The sequence below is a fragment of the Anser brachyrhynchus genome (assembly GCF_964034855.1).
Source record: "Anser brachyrhynchus genome assembly, chromosome: 3".
Taxonomy (NCBI): Eukaryota; Metazoa; Chordata; class Aves; order Anseriformes; family Anatidae; genus Anser; species Anser brachyrhynchus.
In genome coordinates, this window is record NC_137696.1 from 34709595 (window position 1) to 34732056 (window position 22462).

General features: G+C 52.0%; 2 protein-coding genes across 4 annotated transcripts in view; one reads left to right on the plus strand and one right to left on the minus strand.

Moving 5' to 3' along the window:
* Nucleotides 1-3150: 3150 nt before the first annotated feature.
* LOC308192630 (uncharacterized protein) overlaps nt 3151-22462 on the plus strand; it is a 68113-nt gene continuing 48801 nt past the window's right edge. Inside the window, exon 1 of one of the 3 annotated variants that reach the window (XM_080586418.1) lies at nt 3151-3286. In XM_080586418.1, the coding sequence (XP_080442544.1) occupies nt 3221-3286 (66 nt within the window). In that variant the 5' untranslated portion in view covers nt 3151-3220. Of the gene's footprint in view, nt 3287-15044; nt 15423-22462 lie in introns of those variants that run through there. The other 2 variants (XM_080586417.1, XM_080586419.1) reach the window with 2 other exon arrangements.
* On the minus strand, nt 3214-8009 carry LOC308192776 (uncharacterized protein; the record flags this gene model as incomplete). Its single annotated transcript, XM_080586689.1, has 3 exons — nt 3214-3332; nt 4134-5767; nt 7950-8009. The coding sequence occupies 2 exons, from the start codon at nt 8007-8009 to the stop codon at nt 4661-4663; spliced, it is 1167 nt and encodes a 388-aa protein (XP_080442815.1). The 3' UTR covers nt 3214-3332; nt 4134-4660.

The window sequence follows — 22462 nt, forward strand, 5'->3', positions numbered from 1 at the left end:
CCTCCCTGAGCCGGGGTGACACTTGACAGCAGGTTTTCATGGCAGAGGTTTCTGGGAGAGATGCTTTCCAAACCCCATTTGCAAGCACCACATCTGAGTCCCTACAGAAGCGCAGGTCCTCTCCCCACCTCCCCCATTGATCAGCCCTATCCTCCTTCCCCCATGACTGCCGGACTATTTTTAGTGATGTTGAATAAATACATGTTAAATATTTCCCCATTAGTGACATGTCAGAAATTAAAATGACATTAGCTGGAAAGCCTGCAGCAAAGCCAGCTTCATTTAGGGCACTTGCACACAGTCACCCAAGAAGCTAGGAACAATGCTAGCACAAAAGTCCTTTTCCTTTAATCCATTCTTATTCTCTGCAGACCCTTCCTGCTCCTCTCTCCCCATAAATCCTAATGCTATCTTCTTCTGCTGTTTACTCATCAACAATCCCCGAGCCTCCCAAGCTTTACGCCTGAGAAGAATCTCTGGGTGATGAGGTTTAATCCGCTGCAGTCACAGACATCACGTTAAGACATTTCTTGAGCCCCCCAAAAAAGGCAGTTGGAATTTTATTTGGCCCTTGCTAAGTCCACTGTATGGCAACTCCAAAACTGCTTCCATAGCTGGAACTTCAGTGTATCTGCGGTTAGATTTTTCCATCCATACCCACAACTGTGTTCATTTTATTCCATTTAATCTCCGCTCTTCCGTGTACGCTGTCTCCTCACCTCAGCTAGCCTTCGTCCCTGCCCTTAAGCCATGCCCACTGTCAGGCACCCTGCTCCTTTATTTCAAACCCTATTCCTCCCTAGGCACCATGCCTCTCCTCCACTGCTTGCTTGCTTCACCTTTCCCCCACCCCATGCTTCCGCCCTCCCTTCTCACGGCTACCCCTCCTGTCCTTTTCCTTCTCTGTGCCCCTCTTCAGTCTACCCTGCCTCCGTGTCTCATCCATCTTCCCCAGAGATGGACATCTCTGCTGTCTCTGGTGGTTCAGGCAAACGGCTCGCATCTTCTCCGAGTTGCCCAAGGCAGGAGCTTGCTCTCCTTTGATACCACTCCCTCAGGTGCCTGCTATGGATCAGCTTGGCATCCAGAGCTTGAAGCGAAGCCTGCACAATGCTAACAGCCCGTGCACCTTAACAGGAGAAGGTCAGCTCAGGAGCTCTGTCACGAGGGAGCCCTGGATAATGGATGAGGTGAAGCTTGAGGTGGAAGACACTGAAACACTACAGCTATCAAGCAAGCAAAAATATTTATAGCTGCGAACTGCAGGGTGACTGATTGTGCAGGGCAGGGAAAAGCTGCCATTAGGGAAGAGGGAAATTGCAAAACAAACATCCCCTTTGGGTATTTAGTAGCACACCCAAAAGATTAACATTGATTATAGCTCCCTATTAAGAAGCAAGATACCATGCTGCTTTCATTAACCAGGTGGGTTCTGAATCCTCGGCCGCTTCCCCCCAGGTATCAGGTGAGACATCAGGGCTGGCATTCCCCGTGGCATAAAGTTAGGCTCTGCTGGTTAGCAGGCTTATCCTGAGGCCCTGCTCTGCAAAGGTAGTTAGGTTTCAGGCAGCTGACATTTTTTAGATGCTTAAATCTTTCAAGGCTCTGAGCCTTAGGAGCTAAGAGGGCGACTACGAAACACCAGACTGCCTGGTTCCAGTCTAGTGAACGTCAGTCCTGCTGGATAAATGTTACTGTTAAATATCTGCACCATGTCAAATCCTTCTCTGAGGCTAGGTCATTCTGCAGTTGCCTGATGTTGCCTCTCTTTACCCTTTCTTTCTGAAGGAGTGGGTGATAGCCAGTGTCAAACTCCTGATAATGGCTTTGACAGACCTGTGTGGAACCGAAATTGTTTGACAGCTATTAATTGATTCGGACAAGCCAGCCTGCTGCTTGATGGGTGTTTTGTTTCACGTGGGGGGGCGGGTCGGGGACACGGGGAGAATTGGTGCCTTTCCCAGACTTGCACAATGGCAGGCTTGGAAGCAGGCCCTGTGCAATTTCAATTGCTCCGAGTTGCACGCACCGACTTCGGGGCTGCTCACTTTTTATTGCGGCAGCGGAAGGAGGTGCAGGGAGCAAGCTGGCTGCTGCGGCTTGGGTGCTGTGGGATTTTAGCAGTTCAGTGGCCTTTTCGTACCGGTTCTGAAGTCACAGCTTTCCCAACATTTGGCAATCAGTAAGGGTTGTGCACAGGTAACACTTCTGTTTCACGGCGCAAGAGGCCTGCGGAGACAGGAGCAGGAAGAAGAGATTGAAGAAATTGCTTCCTCCACCAGTCTCCTGCTTAATGACCTGCCTGAAGAATTACGCGGAACTCAGACCCTTCCTCCAGGTCAATGCTTCCCAGAGGGAAGGGAGATATCTCAATAATGGAATAGACTCCTTCCGCAGACTTGCAACCAGCCCTTTATTAATGACAGGATCTGATCCTCCCCTCCCTCCCAGCTCAGCACCTTTAATCTCTCTGGAACCGAGCCAAGCCTCTCCGATCTAGGAAAGCAAGGGACTTAGCTTTCTCCAGTGAATCTCTGAGCCAGGAGGAACAACAGCTCTGATGCTCGGACTCTTCTCATCGTTTTGCACCAAAAGCATGCTGCCATCAACGTGGGGAGCTAAGTCTGTGGTGGGGACCAGGCTGTGTCCTTTATGCCCCACACATCTCATTAAAAAAACAGCAGGTGGTTTGGCCGGAGGTTCTTAGAAGAAGAGGTCCCAGCAGAAGGCACCAGAATTGAAAAGAGCGTATTTAGTGGGGCTGTGGGGATGACTCCTTGCAGAAAAGGGCTTTAGAAGGAGGTCAGCTTTGAGTCCACCTGCACTACACCCAGGTTTTTGTGGGCTGTGCCACACTGCGCTGGCTATGCCGCTGGGGTGCAGATGGCCCTGAACTGAATAACCTAAAAATCATTACAAAGCACTGATATTCCCGTGTACATATCACCACTGGAACTGGGGAGAGAGGGAAGACTTCCTACCTGCCTTTTTGTTTTTGCACCACCACAATCCTACACAGAGCTGGCTTGCTGTGTGCCGTCATAGCTGTGATTATAGAGCACAGCTGGCCAGCATCACTTTCTGATGGTCATGTTTTAGGTCAGTTTCGAGTTTGAGCACCTGGGATTTGATTAAAAACCCCTGTGACGAGGAAGTCTCTAAGAAGTTGCTCCACCAAATTTTGTAGCTTAGCAGTTCTGCTGGAGCAGGCAGGGGTGGCATGGTGGGTGCAGTCCTTTGCTGTTTCCAGGGGCAGAATGAAGCAGCCCTGTCTTTAGGGATTCAGGTAAGGCTGCTGGGGAAAGCCGTCCCGGGGGGAAGATTCCAGTTGCCTGAAGAACAAGTAGTAAAGAGAGTGGGTGTGAACAGAAGTGCCTGAAGCTGTTTTATTATATGCCCAGTGCCTTGCTCCCCAGGGAAGAGCTCTAAGATAGCTGCTGGTTTGGCTGGCCCCTGCTCTTTAATCTCAGTGTGCCCAAATGGGCCGGGGGCTTTATTTTTGTATTACGCCTTGTTTTCCTCCCACTCACTAGAGCTTTCCTCCTATACGCCTGTGGCTGCTTTTGATGCTTCTCTACCCTCTCTTGGCCTCTCTGTTGGGCAAGCTTTGTGGTTTGCCACCTTTCCTTGCTTCTTTTCCTACATCTTTGATGGTACAAGAAAGCTTCTGGTTGTTTCTCTGTTCGCGTTTCGCTCTCTGTGGGGCTGTGTTTGATGTGCTAAGAAAATAGCACATTGGCTCTTTTGAGTCCTATTTAGTAGCAAATTAAACATCTAATAAGGAGCGTTTCAGCAAGTAAATGCAAGGAATAATGTAAAAAGAATCTGTTCATTCTTCATATTTCTCAGCGTCATGAAGACAAAGATATTTGCTATTTCCCCTCACGATAAAGCTATCGGCTGTATTTACTTTGTACTCTGTTCTTAGGTGACAAATTTTATCTGACAATTTCCACAAACCTTGCCAGTGCTATTTATTTAAATAAATTTCACATTTGCTGCTGTGTAAAAGGCAATTCTCCCCATTTTGCAGCTTGGGGAGCCAAAGTACTTAAAAGCTAATTAGCTTTTGCAAAACTGAAGCATAAACCAGCCTTAAGAAAGAGAACACGAACCTCGCAGTCCTAACTTACCCCTTTCATCACCTTAGTTAATGGTGTGTTCTCCACCTCGAGTTAATCGGCATTCTGATTTTACTTGAGGTCATGATCGTAAAAAGATCTGATTGTCTTTTTAAGTATGTATAATTAAAATATAATTAAAATGTGTGCCTACATAGTGACCTTCATCACAGTGTTCCAGCCCCTGTGCAGGTGCTAAGATGCTTGCTGCTGTATTGAAGATAATGAGGCTCAGGGGTTAAGAAATGTGACCAAGGATTTGGGAAATAAAAGCTCATCCTGTAACCTAGAATTTTTTGTTCTTGTGGCCTTGTTCTGAGCCTTAGACAACATTGTTTTCCCCGGTTGTTTCCCTCCCCCGTCAAGTTTCCTAGGGTCTGGAGGAGGCGGTGGCACTGTGCAGGTAACCTGCCCACCTGCTTGCTGGTCAGCACAGTGGTGACAGAGTTAATTACACAGACCAGGCTGTGTCCTGGAGTTTGGAAAACAGAGATTCAGCTAGCTTTTTTTTCCTCTCTTATGCTGTCAAAAATATGTGATCACCCCTTTTCAGTAAGGGAAACAGAGCAGCTGCGAACAGCAAAACACGAGTCGGGACTGACTCTGTACTGTGCAATAGGTCTAACGTGCCTTTCCTGGAAAAATCCCGTTCTGCCATAGGTGGCCTGAAGACACTGCCGTATGACGGCTGCGGCGTTTCCAGTAACCCAGCAGGATTTGGTGGGTGGAGGAAGGGGAAGGAACTCAGCGAGCCCTGACAATTGGAAATTCTTGGCAGGGACTTGCACACGCACTCTTGCGAGTGGCCCCGATGTCCCAACTTTTTTTTTTTTTTTACAAGAAAAGGGTCGCACCGCAGCGAAGGGAGCCCGGAGCGGGGTGTACCTGCACCCCGGACCCGTGTGCTCGGTGACATGGCGGCTCAGCCTGCGCTCCCCTCTGGCGCAGCGCCGCTGGGGTGCCGGGAGCCCTGGGGGTACCCCTTCCCCACCCCGGGGACGCGTTTTGGGGGAGCTGCAGGCTCCAAAACCGGGCACCGGGCCCCTTGGGGTGGCCCTGCCGGGAGGTGACAGCGCCCTGTGTGTGTGTGCGCGGTGTCCCCTCGGCGGGGCGCTGTGAGGCGCAGCCCGGCTCCTCGCCCCGCCGAGCCGCCTCAGGGCGGGCGGCCTCGCCCCGGCGGCCGTTACAGCCGTTGCGCGGGCCCGGCCGGCCGCTGGTGCGGGCCGCTGCTGCCCCCTGCCGGCCGGAGAGAGCCCGGGCGGCTTTGGGGGTGGGGGGGTGAGGCGAGCTCCGGGCCCCCGGAGGGCTCCCCACGCTCCGAGGGGTGAGCGAGGTCTCCGTGACCGGCCGCGCCCGGCTCTGCGGGGAGCCCCCGCTGCCCCGTGGGGGTGTGGGGGTGCAGAGTCCCGGCTGCGGGGCGCATCCGCAGCTGCTTTGGGTGAGGGAGCGCGCTGCCTGTCGGTGCACGCGTATGAGCGTGTCCCTGCGGCGCTGCCACGGAGTGGGTCATTTCCTTCTGACTCAGCGGCGTCAGTCACCGAGTGGGTCGCTCTTGGCTCGGGCCCTCGGCTGTTGGAGACACTCTCGCTCACCCGTGGGGTATGGGTAGCGTGGAGATGAGGCTCGCACTCCTGTTTGCAGGCCTCCTAGCGCTGACACGCACCAGCAGCAGCTGTTATATATTCCCCCTGGCATGGTTTGCTGGCTGGCCAGCTTGTGTGCCATCTCTGAAACAAGGTGACTGGATGGACAGGGGGTGTCCTTACAGGCAAGGTGGGCACGAGGAGAGCCCTGGGCTTCACGCTTCATGCTAGCTCACGTGCAGCATAGATGTAAGACCATGCTGGAAATTCACACAGCAAATCTCAGAAAAAGTCACCCTCCAAACACCTCTAAGCATGGAGGAATGCAGACTCCAGTTGTGAAGACGAGTGCAAAAAAGTAGCCCCAGGTTTTCAGTTATTCAGAATAAAATGGTCTGGAAAGGCAGAAACTTGAGGTTAATGTGGAAGGGAGGAATGAAGACACTTGGAAGTCGGGACTGCTGATCGGTAGTCAGCCAGCCACGTGAACGCCTATCCACCACATTCCTGCCAAGAAATCCTTCCTACACAGGCCAAACTTGATGCTTTTTATTTTTTCTTGATATAAGTACATAAAATTCTACGGAAGTATATACAGATAGTATATAAGTGTATGCATAGATACTGTACATGCATGTGATACAGATTCTGGACACATCGATGCCAGCAAGTGTTCTGGGGCGCTACATCTCCATTGCCTATGAAGTTATTAGCTGATCCCTGTTAATTTATTCTTGCCATGGGTTTGGTCTGTGCCAGTTCACACTCTTCCAAACAATTCCCAGGCATGGCTCAGGGAGTTAGCGTGGGCCAGGGGCCGTTCCCAATAACCACTTTGGACCAGACCGTCTTGCTCGAAGGATGAAAGAGTTTAATGTTATGGGTGCAAGCCATCCTGTGCCAGGGGCCTCAGTGCCAGAGAACAGTCCTGGGCACGTTTAATTTACTGGTATAGACGTAGTCTAGGAGCCCAAGGGATTAGGCAGGGGTTTAAGGGCTGCATGCCTGGACTTACATACTTTATTTCTCCCAAGATCCATTTTATGGGGCATTGCGTTTTTTTGTGGACATGGGCCTTGGTTCTTTAACTCTTCTACCACCTTAGCTAAAAAGTATGGACTCCTGGTGATAATGATCTTTTTGAGTTTTGTTTTTTTCCTAAATAGCAGACACTGTGGAAGGTAAAATGGGTTGTAATTACACAGTTGTATTATCACTGCCATCATGACAGTGGCATATAACAACAGTGAACTCTGCTTAATTAACATTTTTTGTTATATTTTTAGGAACAAAGGTACCCAAAACATAAGAGGCGAAAAAATAAAAAAACGTATGAAACAGCAATTTTTCAAAGGCTGGCTAATTTTCATCAGGCTGTGTAGAAAAGAGCTTTCTTTGCCTTCAGGTTAAACCTGGAGATTATAAGATTACGCTAATTTTGCTATATGAAATCACAGAAGGACTGGATAGATTTTTGCAGAGGAACACCACTGGAAGTGTATTCAGTTGTACTGGTCCTGGTGGTGTAACGTCTCTTGGGAATGGTGCTGTTGAATTTTCACTGTGTGAGTGGCACAGAAAGGTGTCTGACAGCTGCAAACCTACGTTTATGTGGAGGAACGTAGCTTCTTTGGTGAGGATGACAATTACAGTGCTCCAAGTCACCTGAGCCACCTGTCTGGTCTAATCATAGCGCTATTCTCGTACCTCTTTCTGGCTGTTAACCTCTCTTACCATAACTTGAACTTCATTTCTATCAATGTAGACACCACATTAGCATCAGAGTACCTAGGCCAGGGCTTGGTGACGAGCACTGACATGAGCGTCTCGTTACCTGCGTGAGTCTGGTCAGTCTGGTACTGCCCTAGGCGATGCGTGACTTGAGTATCCATCTGTCTGTCCTGACCACAGCCTGCTCAATGTGCGCGTACGCATTGGGATGGCTCTGACGCTGTGGTGATGCTTGGCTATTTTTCTTGTTCTTTGCTACACAGCTATGTGGGTCTCCCAGAGGCTGAATCGCATGCACCTGCTGCATGTGCTCCTACGTGAGGTGTGAGCAGGTTCACCTGGGGGGTCTGATGCTGTGTGTCTGGGCCCATCGCCCGCCTACCAGGGAGCCAGGACACAGCTGAGCAGGAAAAGTTTTTCAAAAACAAACTCCAGAAAACCACCCGTGAATACCTCTAGCAATGCTGGCCGCGGTGTGGAAGCTAAGACAGAATTTGTTTCTGCATTGCCTCACCCAAACGCAGTCAGGCTGGGCAGGGGCCGTGCTGTCGTACCCCTTGAGGGCCAGGACCATGGTGGCGGGCTGTGACAAGCGCAGTGCCCCTCTCACGGCGCTGGGCAACGAGCAGGCAGCCCTGGGTGGGATTTGGGGACACCGTCCCGGGCCATAAGCGCTGAGGAGGGCGCACGCAGAGCCTGGGACCGTTTCCCTGGCTGCCTGCCTGGGAGACACCCAGACCTTTGGCTAATAAAGCGCAGCTTCCTGCTAGATGCTTGCGTATGTGCTCGTCAGCCCGAAGCGGCTCCTTGCCGCTCTGTGGTAATCCCAGTTCCTGCCATCGGCCCACGGGAACGCGGGGGCAGAGCTGGGAAAACCCCCGAGCAACGAACCCCCCCCCCCCCGGCCTCCCTCCCTGCCCCGCCACGCCTGGGTGTGAAGGGGCGAGCGGGTTTAGAGGCAAAGTCCTGGTCTCTTGTGCCCTCTGGGGTCGGCTGGTGTATAACACAGGCAAAATGAAGCGCGAGCGGCTCTTCGCAGGGTTTCTCCCAGCCGGACCCTCCGCAGGTGAGGTTTGTAGGACGGCAGCAGGCCGTGCCTGTCGTGTCAACACCGACCTGCCAGCCCCTGCCTCTGTCTGACAGCGCCTCCCGGCTGAGAGGCTTTACCCTAGGAGCAAAGGGACATAAGGGAGGAGCGTATGGTAAAATTCCCGTGAAAATGCTCCGCTCCCATCCCTTCTCTGCCCTTTGTCTTCGCCCATCCCTTCTCCTGCCCCCTTTTCCTACCATTTTTAGCGTTAGCGTGCTTGCATGCAGAGCTTGCTGTTTCTGATCCCGAACTCATTTCCTGCCTCCCAAGGCCATTTTCATCCTTGTTTATACAGCCATGCTGCCTGGAGAACTGTTCCAACTGGGATTTCTGGTGGATAGCTTGCCAATAACTGTCCTTAGTTCTAAGAAACCGATAAAGGTTTCAGCGTTTGGCCCCAGCTTCTAGAAGAGCCTGGGGAATGCACAGATGCAGTGTGCTGTCAGAGTTCAGAAAGCAGAGGGTAGATGACAGGCTTGTGATTTATTCTCGTCAGAGAAGCCTTCCTTGGCAGGTTTAGTGATCTGAGCTTTTGAGGCAGAGGCCAGGTTGTTTTGTTCTCTTCCTCCAAGTGCCATTTGACTTGGATGCTTGGACCCCTTCTGTTGGCTTCTGGCTGGTTTGTGGCCACAAACCCTGAGTCATGAGAGCACTCTTCATTTCTACAGCTATTTTAAGGGCCGTATGTTTAACTTCCAAGCCTTTCTCTGAGGATTCTGCTGTGTTTTTACTGCTGCAGAGGCCTCAGGCAGTACTCATGTATCTCTCCCCAGCCTTCCCTGTCTCACTAAGAGCGTCTCCACAGCACGAGTTCGCACAGTGGCTTCAGTGGACACAGAACTATCGTCCCCCAACTGATGAGCTGGAGGTGGGGTGTGTGAGGCTGCAGAGTCTATGCTGTTCTGTGAGACATCACTGGTGTCCGGCTGGTGTTTTCTGATTGTCTGATGGAAATTTGAGAGCTCTGGCCAGGCTTGCATGAGGCACTGTGGCCAGGAGCCCCCCAGGCTGGCTCAGCCAGGTCACAGCGTGGGTGCAGCCAGGCTGTGCTCACGGAGGCACCCTGCTCACGCTAGGGATGAACTGCAAGGCAGCAGGATCAGACTTGCTCCTCCTGGAAATTCTTCCTGGAATTTCTTTCCCCAGTGATACGAACATGGCTTCCCCCCCCCCCCCCCCCCCCCCCCCCCTTTCCTTGGAAGTACTGAAACTGCTCATAAAAGCAGATTTAGATGGGGTGCCCAGCTAGAGGAAGTGGGAACCCTCTTTGATGTTGAAAGCTGTGTCTTGTTTATACACTTGGTATGAGCCCAGAGGCTGTCTGGGCAGCTGGGAAGTCCCAGAAAGGAAGTTTCCCCCATCAAACTAGCAACCATAATAATATTTTACCCTTCTGCAGAGAGTGAGTGCTCATTTCTTAGCACTTTTGCTTCTGCAGGACCCTGGGCCTCTTCTCTCCGATGCTGCCCTTCTAAGTACTGTAGTTTGAGGTTTCTTGTCTTTGACCTAAAGACTTCAAGCCTGAGGCAGCTGATGAGTAGGCTGGCCCTCTCTGGGGGGTGGGATGTGCAGACTGGATGGCCCATTCATCTTTAGACTGACTGCTCCTTGCTGGCTGCATGGCAGGGCTCAGAACCACTGTGTGATCCCAGCTGGGGATTGTTACCATTGAGGTGTTTGAAAAGAAATAGACGTCAGGTGGTTGCAGTGAGTGTATTTGGAGCAGAGGAGGTCGGAGACCCTTTAGCCAGAAGTCATGGTTCCTTTTCGCTTGCCATTTTGAGGACCCAGGCTGCCCTGCTGTCCTGGAGCTTCCAGCTGCCCTGAAAGTGCTGCCCATGCACCCCACAGCCCCGTGGGTCTCATGGGGCCCCTTCAGGGTCCCCTTTTGCAGAGGAACAAATTTTTGCAGCACCAGCTAGAGAAGCGTGGTGTAAACTGTGATGGCAATGCTGTCTCTCCCTAGTTCTCAGTGCATTAGCCACATGCCGACTTTCCAGTTGGCCCTAATCATTTGCAGGGTGAGAGCAGGCACCAAGGGGATTTTAACAGGTATGGGGCTGCCCAGCAGTGCTGTTAAGAGGATCATCTCTTTCTTACTGCACTCATGTGGCCTATGCTGGCATGGTCAGTGCTTCTCCATCAAATAGTAGGGGTCATTAATTTCGGAACACCTTTCTCTTCAGTTTCTCTTCTGCTTCTTTCCCACTTGTGTCAGTCAAACCAACATCCACAAAAGCATGCGCCCTAGATGGCTCATCACTCAGATGCACCAGGCATCCAAAAGGGAACAGAGACCTGTCAGTGTCAGCCATCTGTGAACACTCCTTCCTGACACTCCCTGAATATCCAAACTGTGTGTGACCACGGCTGGCTCAGTTTCGGGTCGGCTTTGCCATCTCTTTTGTAGCTGTTAAGGTAATGGTGGCCTGTTTCCACCTGTGGGCACCTGTAGCCTTAGGCAGTCGTGAAGGACCCCTCCGCTATGGGATCTTTATGAATTGCTTGCCCCATGCTCCTGCTGTGAAGACCACGGTGGTAGAGCTCAGAGAGCACTTGTGTCAGAAGGTGGTTATGGTTTGTGAGGTGGGGACTCTGCTTAGAGCAGCCTCTCTGAGGCAGAACATTGCTCAAAGGCAGAGTCGGAGATGATTCCTTCTGGAGGAGCCTACAGGCAATCCTCACGCCGTGAGGAGAAACGCCCCGTGGTACCTACTGTGAACGGCTGGCGGCTGGCTCATGGACAGAGCCCGGTGCCCTTTGCCATGCGGAATGCCCCAGCTGCCTCAGTTTCCTCAGTTGTACTGTTCTGGGAACAACGCTCATGATTTTTATGGGCTCCCTGCTTTCTACCGACTGAACTGCAGCTGAGGCAGCTGGTGGATGGCCCTGCTTGGTGGCACCGTTCAAGACGTGCCCGGCTTTGGGCCCACGTCTCCGGGCTCAGCTTTCACCCCGCTTCTGCCTTGCTGTTCTCCCTCCCCATCACCCCTGGCAAGCGGATGCTCCTTCCGTGCCCGGCGCTGGCTGCAGCTCTGCTGTTCCTCTCGGACATCGCCCGCAGCGAGAGGGGACGGATGGACGGACGGTTTTTTCCCAGCTCAGCCATCTCCTTCTCTTGGTGTAATAAGGGGCGATGCCCAACAGGCGGCACTTGAGCCTCTTCCCAGGCGGGGCACGCTCCCGTTGCGGCACAGGGGGAGGGAGGCCGAGGTGGGCAGCGCAAATCCCGGGTGATTTCCAGGGGTGAAATCAGCGCCCCTTTCCTCCTGAGAAGGCTTGGCCGGGCCTGCCTGCTGGGGCCTTCCGCACCCACACGCATTCCTGATCTCACGTCTCACGCTGTGAGCGCTACGCAACGGGGAGCGCGAGCTGCAGGGGTGCTGGGTTGTCCTCCCGGCACGGTGGGAAACAGCTCGGAGGGGATCTCTGTATTAAACTGATCCTCGCTGCGTTGTCTTCACCCGCCCTGCCGGCCTCCCCTGCTGCTGGTCAGGATTCCCGCAGAGGAATGTCTCTGAAGGTGGGCAAAGATGCGGCACCTCAACAGCTAATGCAGTTCTCCAGGAGTGTTTTCTCCATGCCAGCAGCAGGCAGCGACACGTGGGTTTGGTGGAAGTGAAGCAGGATCCCGCCACAGCCCTCTTGCCCTCTCTGTCACCACAACGCAACTTGTTCTTGCAGGGGAGGCTTTGCCACCCGCCTCCCTTCGGCTCCTGGCCTGGCTGCCAGGAACTTAAACAGGTTTTTGAGCAATGCTGGAGCAGGCACGTGGCCTTGTCATAAATGTTATGCAATGAATTTTTCATGTTTTTATCAACTGACCACAGGAAACTTGGCCTCTCTGACTGGGTTTGAGATTTGGGTTTGGTTTGAACCCAGTGTTCAGATCAAAACTCCAGGAGCGAGAAACCCATAGGAACCAAAAGCCAAGCAAACTGATCACATGAAATGCTTGGGAAGTGAAACCACTGAATTTTGCATAGCTCCAGCAGTGTGATCCGGTAACAGGCTGGGTTACACTCCGGGGTAGTCTGGGATCATGCAGCCAGGGGCCAGGAGGTACGGCTCGTGTTCTTGGATCTTCCACGGCTTTCCACTGTGACCTTCAGAAAGTCAAGTAATTTTCCCAATATTAGTTTTCTCCATTGGAAAAAGGAGAAAACTTGCTCCTGGAAAGTATTTTGCTATCCTTGGGTAGAAGTTACATGGTAATATTCTGCAGCCCATATGTGTTTCTGATGCATGGTGCAGCGGCATAACCCGCTGTGCCCAGCTCGCGTGTCGGGCCTTGTTTGTGGGGCAGGGATCGCATGAGGAGGAAGAGCTGTGGCAACAGGTTGCCGCTCTTCTCTCTGCAGGGGCTTCTTTTACTACGGGGCCCTGCAATTGCTTGTTGCTGGCTGCAGCAGCGCATCCCCGTATTGCGTTCAGAGGAGATGCTGGGTGCTGCGGATCAACGGGGAGCTTGTGATCTGATCACGGCGCTTCTGGCGTTGTGGTTGTGGAGTTGTGGGGTGAGAGACAGGCCGTGGTGCCGCTTGTCGGGAGCAGCGCTGGCCTGGGAACAGGTTAAGCGGCCCAGCAGTGAACCCACTGGGCTGCGGTCACTGCTGCTGTTTTGCACCTCGGTGGGGTGGCCTGAGGTCAGGGGGAGGCTGCGAGGCATTTGTGGGTTTGGGGCAGGTTCTGCTGGTCTGCTGCAGGGAGCTGCTTCAGCTTCTGTCTGTCCGGACACAAACAACCAGGCCCTGGAGCGTGCCTGTCTCAGTGGTTGAACCCGGAGAGCTCGAATACGGGAAAGGGATCGTACCCAGTAGTTTAAGCTGACTGTGGTTTATGGGTCGTACCTTACAGACCATTACGGGTGAAGCCACTGGCTCCAGTGCCTGAATAAGGAACAAATAAAGGCCTGGGGAATTTGGCTTTATATGAAGAAAAAAAAAATAATCTTAAGTGACTTTCACCAGGGTAAGAAAATGGTAAGAGATTCTCAGTTGTCAGGCTTTTGGATGTACCTTAGTTATCAGCTAGGGGTCAGGAGTAACTCATACCTCACAACAGATGCGCTGTTGCGTATCTATATGGAGGATTTCTGCTTTCGTCTGGCCTTTTATTCTCTCCTCTTAGGGGCAGGATGCCAGGCTAGTGAGCTGGTATATGCAGTTACCTGTTTTCCTGTGTTCATGCAGTAAGGAAACAGAAGAACCTAGAACAATGAATGGTGACTTGGAGTCTTAAGATTGGATGGTGACTTCAATTTGGTGTGAACTGGGGGAAAAAAACAGGTGAAAATAAGTCCACAGTGTGAATGCAGAATTCAGAGAGCAAATACAGTTTAAGAAGTGAGTTAGTTTACTGCTGCAGGCATCTAAGGTGGCACCACTCAGAAAGGCAAGGAGGTTATTTTCTGGCTCAGACTCTGTGCCTATTGCAGTCCTTCAAGAAGAATACTTTGCTAACTGGCCCTGACCTGAGTCCCTTTCCCCTAAAACAAAGATATTATTTTTCTTTTCTGCAGCATGCAGTTTACAAATGCTCTTTCCTTATCTTGTTACAGGCGTGCTGGCTGAGAATGGGCAACTGATACGTTAACCAGCCTGTGCTGCTCCAGAATTCATACGTGAGCTGAGAGAGCTCTCCTCAAGGCTTCCGAACTTTTCCCAGGAGAAAGGCTGGGACAAAAGGCTCTGCTGGCCCCAAGGGACTGGTAGCGGGTGAAAGGAGCCTTTCACCTAGACAGGGGGAATTTATATGGCGTGGAGTTGGCAGTGCCTAAAAGCCCTTTGTTAGTTCTGCTAGCTAGTGCCTCTGTGAAACCTGTCGGTGGCTTCCTGTGAGTTCAAAGTGGCTGGAAGCATATCGGTCAATCCCCGATAACTTTCCTGGCTGTTTTGCCAGGGAGGTGGTGGGGAACTGGCCGGGGACACGGGGCGCTGGAAAAGCGACTGCTGCAGCTCCGTAGGGCGGCTGGTGCAGTAGGAGCCTATGCCATCCTGGTCGCACTGCGAGGAGAGGCGGCGGTGGTGGTTTCCCTGCTACTAGAGGCCTTCTATAAGTTGTCTGGGTGACCGGAGGGACTTGAGGTGGGATGCACAACTGCTCCTTGTGGACCCGTCCCCCGCAGGAGCACGGGAAGGATGGGTACCTCTACCTGGGGGCAGGCTGCAGGCGAGGACCCAGAGCTGCAGGATGAATGAGGTGGGAAGGGCCCTGTGCAGGTCCCCCTGTCCAACCCCTGCTCAAGCAGGGCCACCTACAGCAGGTTTCCACGTGGCTACTGAAGATCCCCGGGGACGGAGCCCCCGCAGCCTCTCCGGGCAGCCCTTACCGACGCTCCCCCCCCCCCCCCCCCCAGCCCCGCAGCGCGTCCCGCTGTCCGGAGGCCGCCCCGCTGCCTCTCCCGGCGGCCCCCCCCCGCTTCACAGAGCCCTTCTCCATCCCCCCGTCCCCTCCCGGGGGGCCGGGGCTCCTTTAAGCGGAGGCCCGGCCCCGGCAGCGCCGCGGCCCGCCCCGGCCGCCCAAGGGGCGCCGCGGCCCCGCTGCGGGCAGAGCGCGGGGCGGCCGCGGCCGTGCGGGGCCGGGGGCGGCGGGGGGGGGGCGCTGCCGTGAGCGGGCCCGCGGCTCCTTGCGAAGCGTGGAAGGAAAAACTAACCCGCCCCCCCACCAAAAAAAAAAATAAAAGAGGGAAGTTTGGTATTTATTTATTATTATCATTAAGGTTTTGGGAAGGGGGGTCCCCGCCCGCCCCCCCCCGCCCCCCCCCAGCCCAGCCGCTCGGCACATGCGGGTGCGTGCGTGTGCCGAACCCCTCGCCGGCTCTGTACCATGCTGAAGGTCCTCACCAAGAAGCTCAGGAGCCAGACCCTGAACGAAATCCAGCCCTTCCAGCTAAAGGTAAGAGCAGGGCGCGCTCGCCTCCCTTGCTTTCCGCGCCGGACAGGTCCCGAGCGTCGGGGGTGGCAGCGGCTGCCGGCTCCGCACGCTGCCTCTGCTGGGCCGGCTGCCTCTCGGCCGGGGTGCCCAGCAGGAGCTGGCCCGGGCTGCGTTCCTCTCGCCGAAGTGCCGGCAGAGCCCGCTCCGGCAGGTAACGGCAGATGCGCTTGGCTGTTTTTCAGCCTGCAAGTGTTTGCTTTTAACGGGGCGCACGTTTAGCAGCGGAGGCAACTGCGTGTCCCTCCAGGTACCTTTGCGTGCGTGTAATCTGTAGCCTCCCAGCCGGGCTAGAACCCCCCTGTGCTAGGTACTGTGCAAACATGATTTGCCTGAAATGCCTTTCAGCTCAGTATTTGCATTTCTCTCCCTGCTGGTCCAGAAGGCTGGAATCTGAGCTGAAGTTTGCAGTCTGGCTCCGTGCATTCACCCATGGCTTTCCCAACTCTGCTTATGTCCTTGTTTAGCATTCAGACGAAAAGCTGGGATCACGGATACAGGATAAAGAATACCTAAACCTCTCCTGCCAAATGCATGGAGGAATTTCTGAACCGCATGCGATGGGGCAAACATGGAGTCACAATGAGCTTAGTTACAAAAGGTTACCGGGTTTGATCCAGCAAAACTGCTGTGAATCGAGGGGTACCCCCTCAAATCAGCAAAGTTCCTTTGGACCTGCATCAGTGCTGCTGGAAGTGTAGTGCCTGGCCCCAAATCCAAGGAGGGATGCGGGAAAAGTGGCAGCCCTCGTTGCCTGGGATGGGGGCTGGGGCTCCATATACCAGGCTCTGGTGGAGTCTTTTGTATGTGTTACACAGAGGCGGATTGCAGCGCGTCTGCACTTCTGCACGGTCGCTCTGGACAGGCTGATGGCAACTTTGTTAGGAAAGGTACTGATGGTGCTTCAAAGTTTTCTGTGCCTGTGAACTTCTTTGGTAAGATCCTGTTGTTCTAGGGGAAGGCAGGCTTAGATCTTGTTGGAAATAAAATAGACGTTGCTTTGTGGTGGACGGATTCAGTGCAGAACACCTCTGTGCAGAGGCAGTGGGGGATTTCTTTTGAATGCTGTGTTTCTGGGGCTTGTGGCTGGGGTTGCCTCCTTTAGCTTAACTGTCTATTGGAGCTGCAAGTTGTGAAACCATGAGATGCTCTGGTAGGAGCTTTCAGGGATACATACAGACTTCAGGATGCTTGGGGGCACTCAGGGAAACCCACAGGAGTGGGTATCTGCAGCCATTTTGTTCTTATGAGTGCCAAGGTTTTGTGCTGGAAACAGGTGGTCTGCGTTTTTGCAGGCTCAGCTGAGAAGACAGACTTAAGCTTGTGCTGTCACTTGCAAGCAAGCCTAACACATAGCCCATGAGGCTGCGCTGCAGCCTGCTGCGGGGAGTGGTACGACGACTGGTATACATGCATACGGGCAGAAAGCCAGACTTTCAAACTCTGGGTTTATGTGTGTTTTGTAGGCCTTTGGGGACCCTGTGCAGCCACCTGGTCTTATTTGAGCTTTGTACCGGCACAATAATCACTTAACAGAGCATGCAGTGCTCTGTCGTAGGTGTTGGGCCAGATCTCTTTGCAGGTGTGTACGTGGGAGAGGTGCCACAAGCGGTGAGCAGCGTGGGAGCTTCCCGTGGCTGCGCTGTGCGTGGAGCCCGCAGTGAGTCGGGATGTGCTGCACCATCTCTGTCCTGCCCTCGGATGTTTGCGGGGCTGCCAGGCACAGGCTGGGCTTGTGTCCTCTCAACCGCCTCATCTTCATCTGTGTCTGAGGTCTGCGCAGGTGTGTGCATATTTTGGCATGCATGGTATGTGCCTTGTTTAAAAGGCCCCATCCTGCTGTCACTGAAACCTAGTGAAAAGTTAGGTGTGAGCATAAAATCAGGTCTGCAGTAGTGTAAATGGGGAATAAGCAACTAATTTGGGTTGGGTATGTACTGATCTCCATCTACCACCGAAACCAAGAGCTTGCTGAGCTTTAAAAGCAGTGTGGTTAGCAGCTGTTCTCCTTCATTACCCACTTGCTTTCGCACTTTATGACCTTTGTTGGAAGTTCCCAAATTCAAGGGAAAACAAACTGCTGTTGTGTTTCAGGCTTGCAACAGCACTGCAACCAGGCAAAGTCCTGGGAGACTGTCCTTGGGTAAATTGTCAACTCATTTTTGTAAACTTGGGAGATTTGACTGACCTTGGGTTGGCATCCAAACTTTGGGAACCTTTTCAGGATGAAATTTCTGCCCGCTCTAAAGATCTCATTTTGGTACTGTGTCCTGAATTGATCACGTGTGCCTGTGATGGGTCTTTCTAGTCTTCCCCCCCCTTGCAGAAGATGAGCGGTTGCCATTGCCTCAAGTAAGCGAGTCCAGGATGCTTTGAAGTGATAGTAATGGACTTTTCTCTTTTTTTCTTAATAATGGCTATGTGAGTGGGAGCCTTACATCTCAGCTTGTTGTTCTATCTCTTGCTTCCACGGTCTGGTGTTACTTGCTAGAGATTAGGCCAGATTTGGAAACCTCCAATTTCTGTCTGGCTTTTAGAAACCGAGTGCCAACAGCAGATCTGAATGTACAGGTTAGGGATTATCTTTGATAACAGGTGGCATCTGGGTCTCTTCCAGAGCAGGCTTTGTGGGACAGGAGAGAGGAGTGAGGAAAGGAGGCTGTGCCACGCGGTAGTGACATGCTGCAAATAAGGGCAGTGGGAGAGGCCTCAAGATCTGATTTTTTTAACTGTTTTTCCAGTATTACAGCCTAGTATTTTTTTTTCTTTCATAGCTTTGGACTGGTAGCCCTTCTTGAAACATAAGTCAAATTGTTTGGGGCAGCTTTTAAAATGTGTATCCTGGGGTTGCAGTTTATGAGATGCAGTCCTGATACTGAGCCCTCAGAAGTGCTCTCCAGCCGACTCAGTGAGCTGTCTACAAACGAAACACCTTGTTCATCCCCACAAACTGGGGCAGGGGTTCTCAGACAGATGCATTTCTTCCAGATCCCTCATCGACTCTTGTGTCCCCGTGCAGTTGTGTAGTGGATCAAGTGTAGGTGTCTGTTTTGTAAGCTTTGCTTGCAAGCAAGCTCCTTGGGGCAGGGAGCATCTGGTTGGAACAAGTCTGCACATTGCCAGTCAAACTAAGCCCTTAATTAGTGGCCTTAGGTGTTATCAGAATGAAACAGTTGGATTGTGGTGTATAAAATCAACTGGCTGGAACATGCAGCTTAAGAGAGCTCAGTGCTTTAAGGGTGGCAATTCCATTCCAGCTTCGCCGTCAACACAAACAACTTCGGAGGCGATGCAACTGATGCTTTAATCCATAGAAGTTGCCAAATTACTCGTGTATCGGGCACATTCCTCTTTGGCCAGGGTTAGAACTGCTTAGGACGCGTTTGTCGTTTCCTTAATGTAGATCAGCGACATGAAGTCACACGTGAGGCTGTTCTGGTGACAGAAGTGCGTTCTCTGCTGTGTAATTCTAGCCCTACGCTTGCTTAACAGGGAAGCGCGAGGCACTAACAGAGCCACCGCGGCGGCTCTCTCCATGTACCCTTGCAGCCAGTACATGTGCGTGTGCAGCGATGGGGACCAGCGGTTCACGTCAGGTATTTCTGCTGGCGTCTGCATCTGGGGGCAGCTCTGAGACTCGGTCAGGCTGGCTGGCCCCGAGGAGCCCCTGGGAATTGTCCCGATCCTGTGTGAAAGGGGATCAGTCGGCCGTGCACAGTGAGCCTCGGGCTTGCAGACAGCGGCTTGAGAGTCACCGTCCCAGCAGTAGCTGGTTACTCTGCAGAGCAAGAGCGCTAAAACACTTCAGCTTTTTCTTCTCAGAAAGGAGCAAAGTAGCATCTTTATGTTGACACACAGTGGGTAGACGCTCAAGGATTAGTTTAAGGGCTCATGCTTTGTATGAATGAGGGCAGATTAATTTCCTTCTTTCTTTGGGCTGGCTGCCTGTCACGTGCTCGGCCAGACACTGGTCTTCAGCCTGGCTGAAGACAGCTTGGCGCAGGGAAAACTTAGCTTCATCAGTCCCCCGTGGTGCGTGAAGCTGTTCTCTCCTTTGCAGGTTTTCAGCGCGTCCCGCTGAACAGGTTCGTTGCCGGAGGACTGTTTTACACCGAAGCTTTACTATTCCTCCTATTAACACCTGGTAACGGTGATAATTCAAAACTAAAATGATGTTAGTGAGTTAAAAATGCTGTGGTAGATACTTAGCTGTGGCAGAACAGAGCAGCAAATCCCAGCCACTCAGAAAGCTTAAGTTTCTGAGACCTCTGCCTGAGGCCTTGTAAAATAATAGGTCTGCAATTCTTTCTACTCGCTTCTAAGTTCTGAATCTTCAAGGTTAGTCGTCTTTTCTGTGCAGTTGTCCAGCACTGATAATCTTCTGTAACTACTTAATTCCAGAGAGTGGGGCTTCAGAAAAATCAGATCTTATAGGTATGGCGTAAGGGGAAGTTCACTGGGGTAGTTCAGTGAGACATTTGCTCAGCTGGCCTTGTTTACGACTTATTTATTTGAGTCTAGCCTATATTTTCATATGCGATCCCCCCCGCTGTCACAAAGAAATCTCATGATTTTTCCTCTTTTCTCCAATTCTTGCTTTTATTTGAATGAAAAATTGAATTCTGAAAATGTAATCTTGTGTGTTTAACTTTTGCTCTTCAGTGAAAACGGATTAATCCATTTCACTTCGCTGGACAGTGCAGTTCTACTTAATTTTCTGCTGTCGTGCATCGTCTTACAGCTCCTGAATTTGTGTTGCACTGTTTGGGATGTTAAAAGTTTTCTCAAGCAGAAATATGGCTCCCATTTGAAGTGAAAATAGGAAGCAGACCTAGGTAATCAGTTATTTTTTTTTTATGGCTTTTGCAAAGCAGTGGGTTTATGGTTTTTTGTTTGGTTTTTAGGTACAGAGCTTACATCCACTTAGGACCTCTCTGTGCAGCGGTGGTTGGCCCTAGCGTGCCAGTCTGGCCAGCTTCTCCGGCTGTTCCTGGAGCATGTCTGGGGTCACAGAAGTGTTACTGGGATGCCTCAGTATGGGAACCAAGGGCTGCGTTCCCTTTTCAGTGGGAAATGCACTCCCACCCACAGTGTAGGCAGCGCCAGCCCTTTCTACCCCCACGCATTTATCTGGAGCCCCCCGTTCAGTGGGATTCGGGTTGCTGGGTGACCCAACTCGTCCTAGCAACCAGCACCGCAGGTATGTGTGCGCTCGGGGCTGGTTTCTTCTGCAGTAACTCTTGTACGTGGCCGTGGGCAGAGCCCGCTTGTCCTCTCGGCACCGTTGGCCGGCGCAGCCGGCCAGCTAAGCTGTTTTTGAATAGGCACCAGCACCACCCACAAGTGCTCAGTGCGAACACCCAGCCGAGGATTTAGAGAAAAGTCAATTAGTCGTGACCTTTATCTGTGCAGAAAGCATTCCCCGTGAGGTATGGGCTCTGCTGTGACACAGCCTGCCTCCTCTGCGGCCCAGGCCGAGAGGTAAAGGACGGATGGCCCCATTTGACAGGGTGCCTCCGGGCATTTCTCTGCTCTCTTCTGTTCTTGCTTCCCAGACCCATGGTAACCTCCTCCCTGCTTTGAGGCAGTCTGGCAGAATAGGGCTGCTGCCCCACAGTCCCCTTGGCTTGTGTGGGTACAGCATGTGAGGAGCTCACGTCGTAGCCTCTCTAGTCCGGCCTTGATAGCCTGATGGAGAGTGAAGTACTGTGGGCACTTGTTCCCGGTGGGCAGCCAGCCACCATCCAGGCTCGCTGTAGAAGTAGAGTCCTGCTGCAAAGCAGTTTGCCCAGGTGTGGGCTGTGGTGCTGGGAACAGAGATCAACGTCTGTTCTCCACTGGAATGCATCTTCCAAGGAGAGGTGTCCCTCAGGCTTGGTGGGCTGCAGGGTCGTGGCTTGTGTTCCTCAGCAAGCTGCCTTCATACGGGACTAAGATGACTGGGTTAGTTTGTCATGGTGCCCAGCAAACACCTGGGTAAAGCCCTTTGCAGACCTTTCCTGGAATTGACTCCTAACCCTTGCTCTAACATCCAACATCAGCCCATATGTGAAAACCTGAGAGTTCAGAGCTAGAAACACCTCTGAGGAGAAGAGTAACCAGTGCACGAGCCTAGGAGCTGTAAGGAGGTTTTAATTAGTAATATCTCCCACTTTGGGCATGGATGAGGTTTGTTGCCTGACTGCAAGGCAGATGGTCCTTATCTGAATTTAGATTTATGAAAGGGCCTAAGATACCTGGATAAAGTACATCCAAGTACCCCAGCATTCATGCATATCCACAGTGAGAATAGACAGACCTTGATTTCTGACATTTCTAGCGAACAAACTATATTGATTGGCCCTGGGTAGCTGATTAATCGGTTTGACTGGGCTACAAGCCTAGTTTTTGAGCCACTAGTTTCAAGGAGAGTGGAGAACTCAAGTTGCTAATGGCACAAAGACCCCTCCTCTCCTTTTGTTCAGAAATGGGTCTTACCCTACTTCTTCCTAATGGGGTCACACTGTTTCTCTAATGCAGGTGCTTTGAATTTGTTTGTTCTAAGCTGATGTTCTTACTTCTTGGCATCAGAGGTCACAATCTGCCATGTTCTGCACGGGTATGATGAGAAGAAAACTTCCTTTGATTGAACGGGGAATTTCCCGTGTGAGGAGAGCTGACCAGTGGTCAGCTAGCTACTCCTCTTTGCTGAGAGGGTGTCTAGATATAAGCTGGGAAAAATAGAAAATAATCTTCCCATGTCCTGTTACCCAGTTATTGAGCACAAAGCCAAATGGTTGTTCCAGACAGTTGTCTGCAGCCAGCCTGTTTGTGTGCGTTTTATTTATTTCATTCCAAAGAGTTGGTTATTCAGAAGAAATGAAGAAAGTTCTGTGGCCAAAGGGTAATTAACAGGAGAGACCAGTGGTATTTGGTGTAGAGCATATGAAGCGACATAATTTAGAGGCTTAAAAGTCAACTGCGTCTGTGTGTATGTACAGATATATATATATTTTTTCCCATAG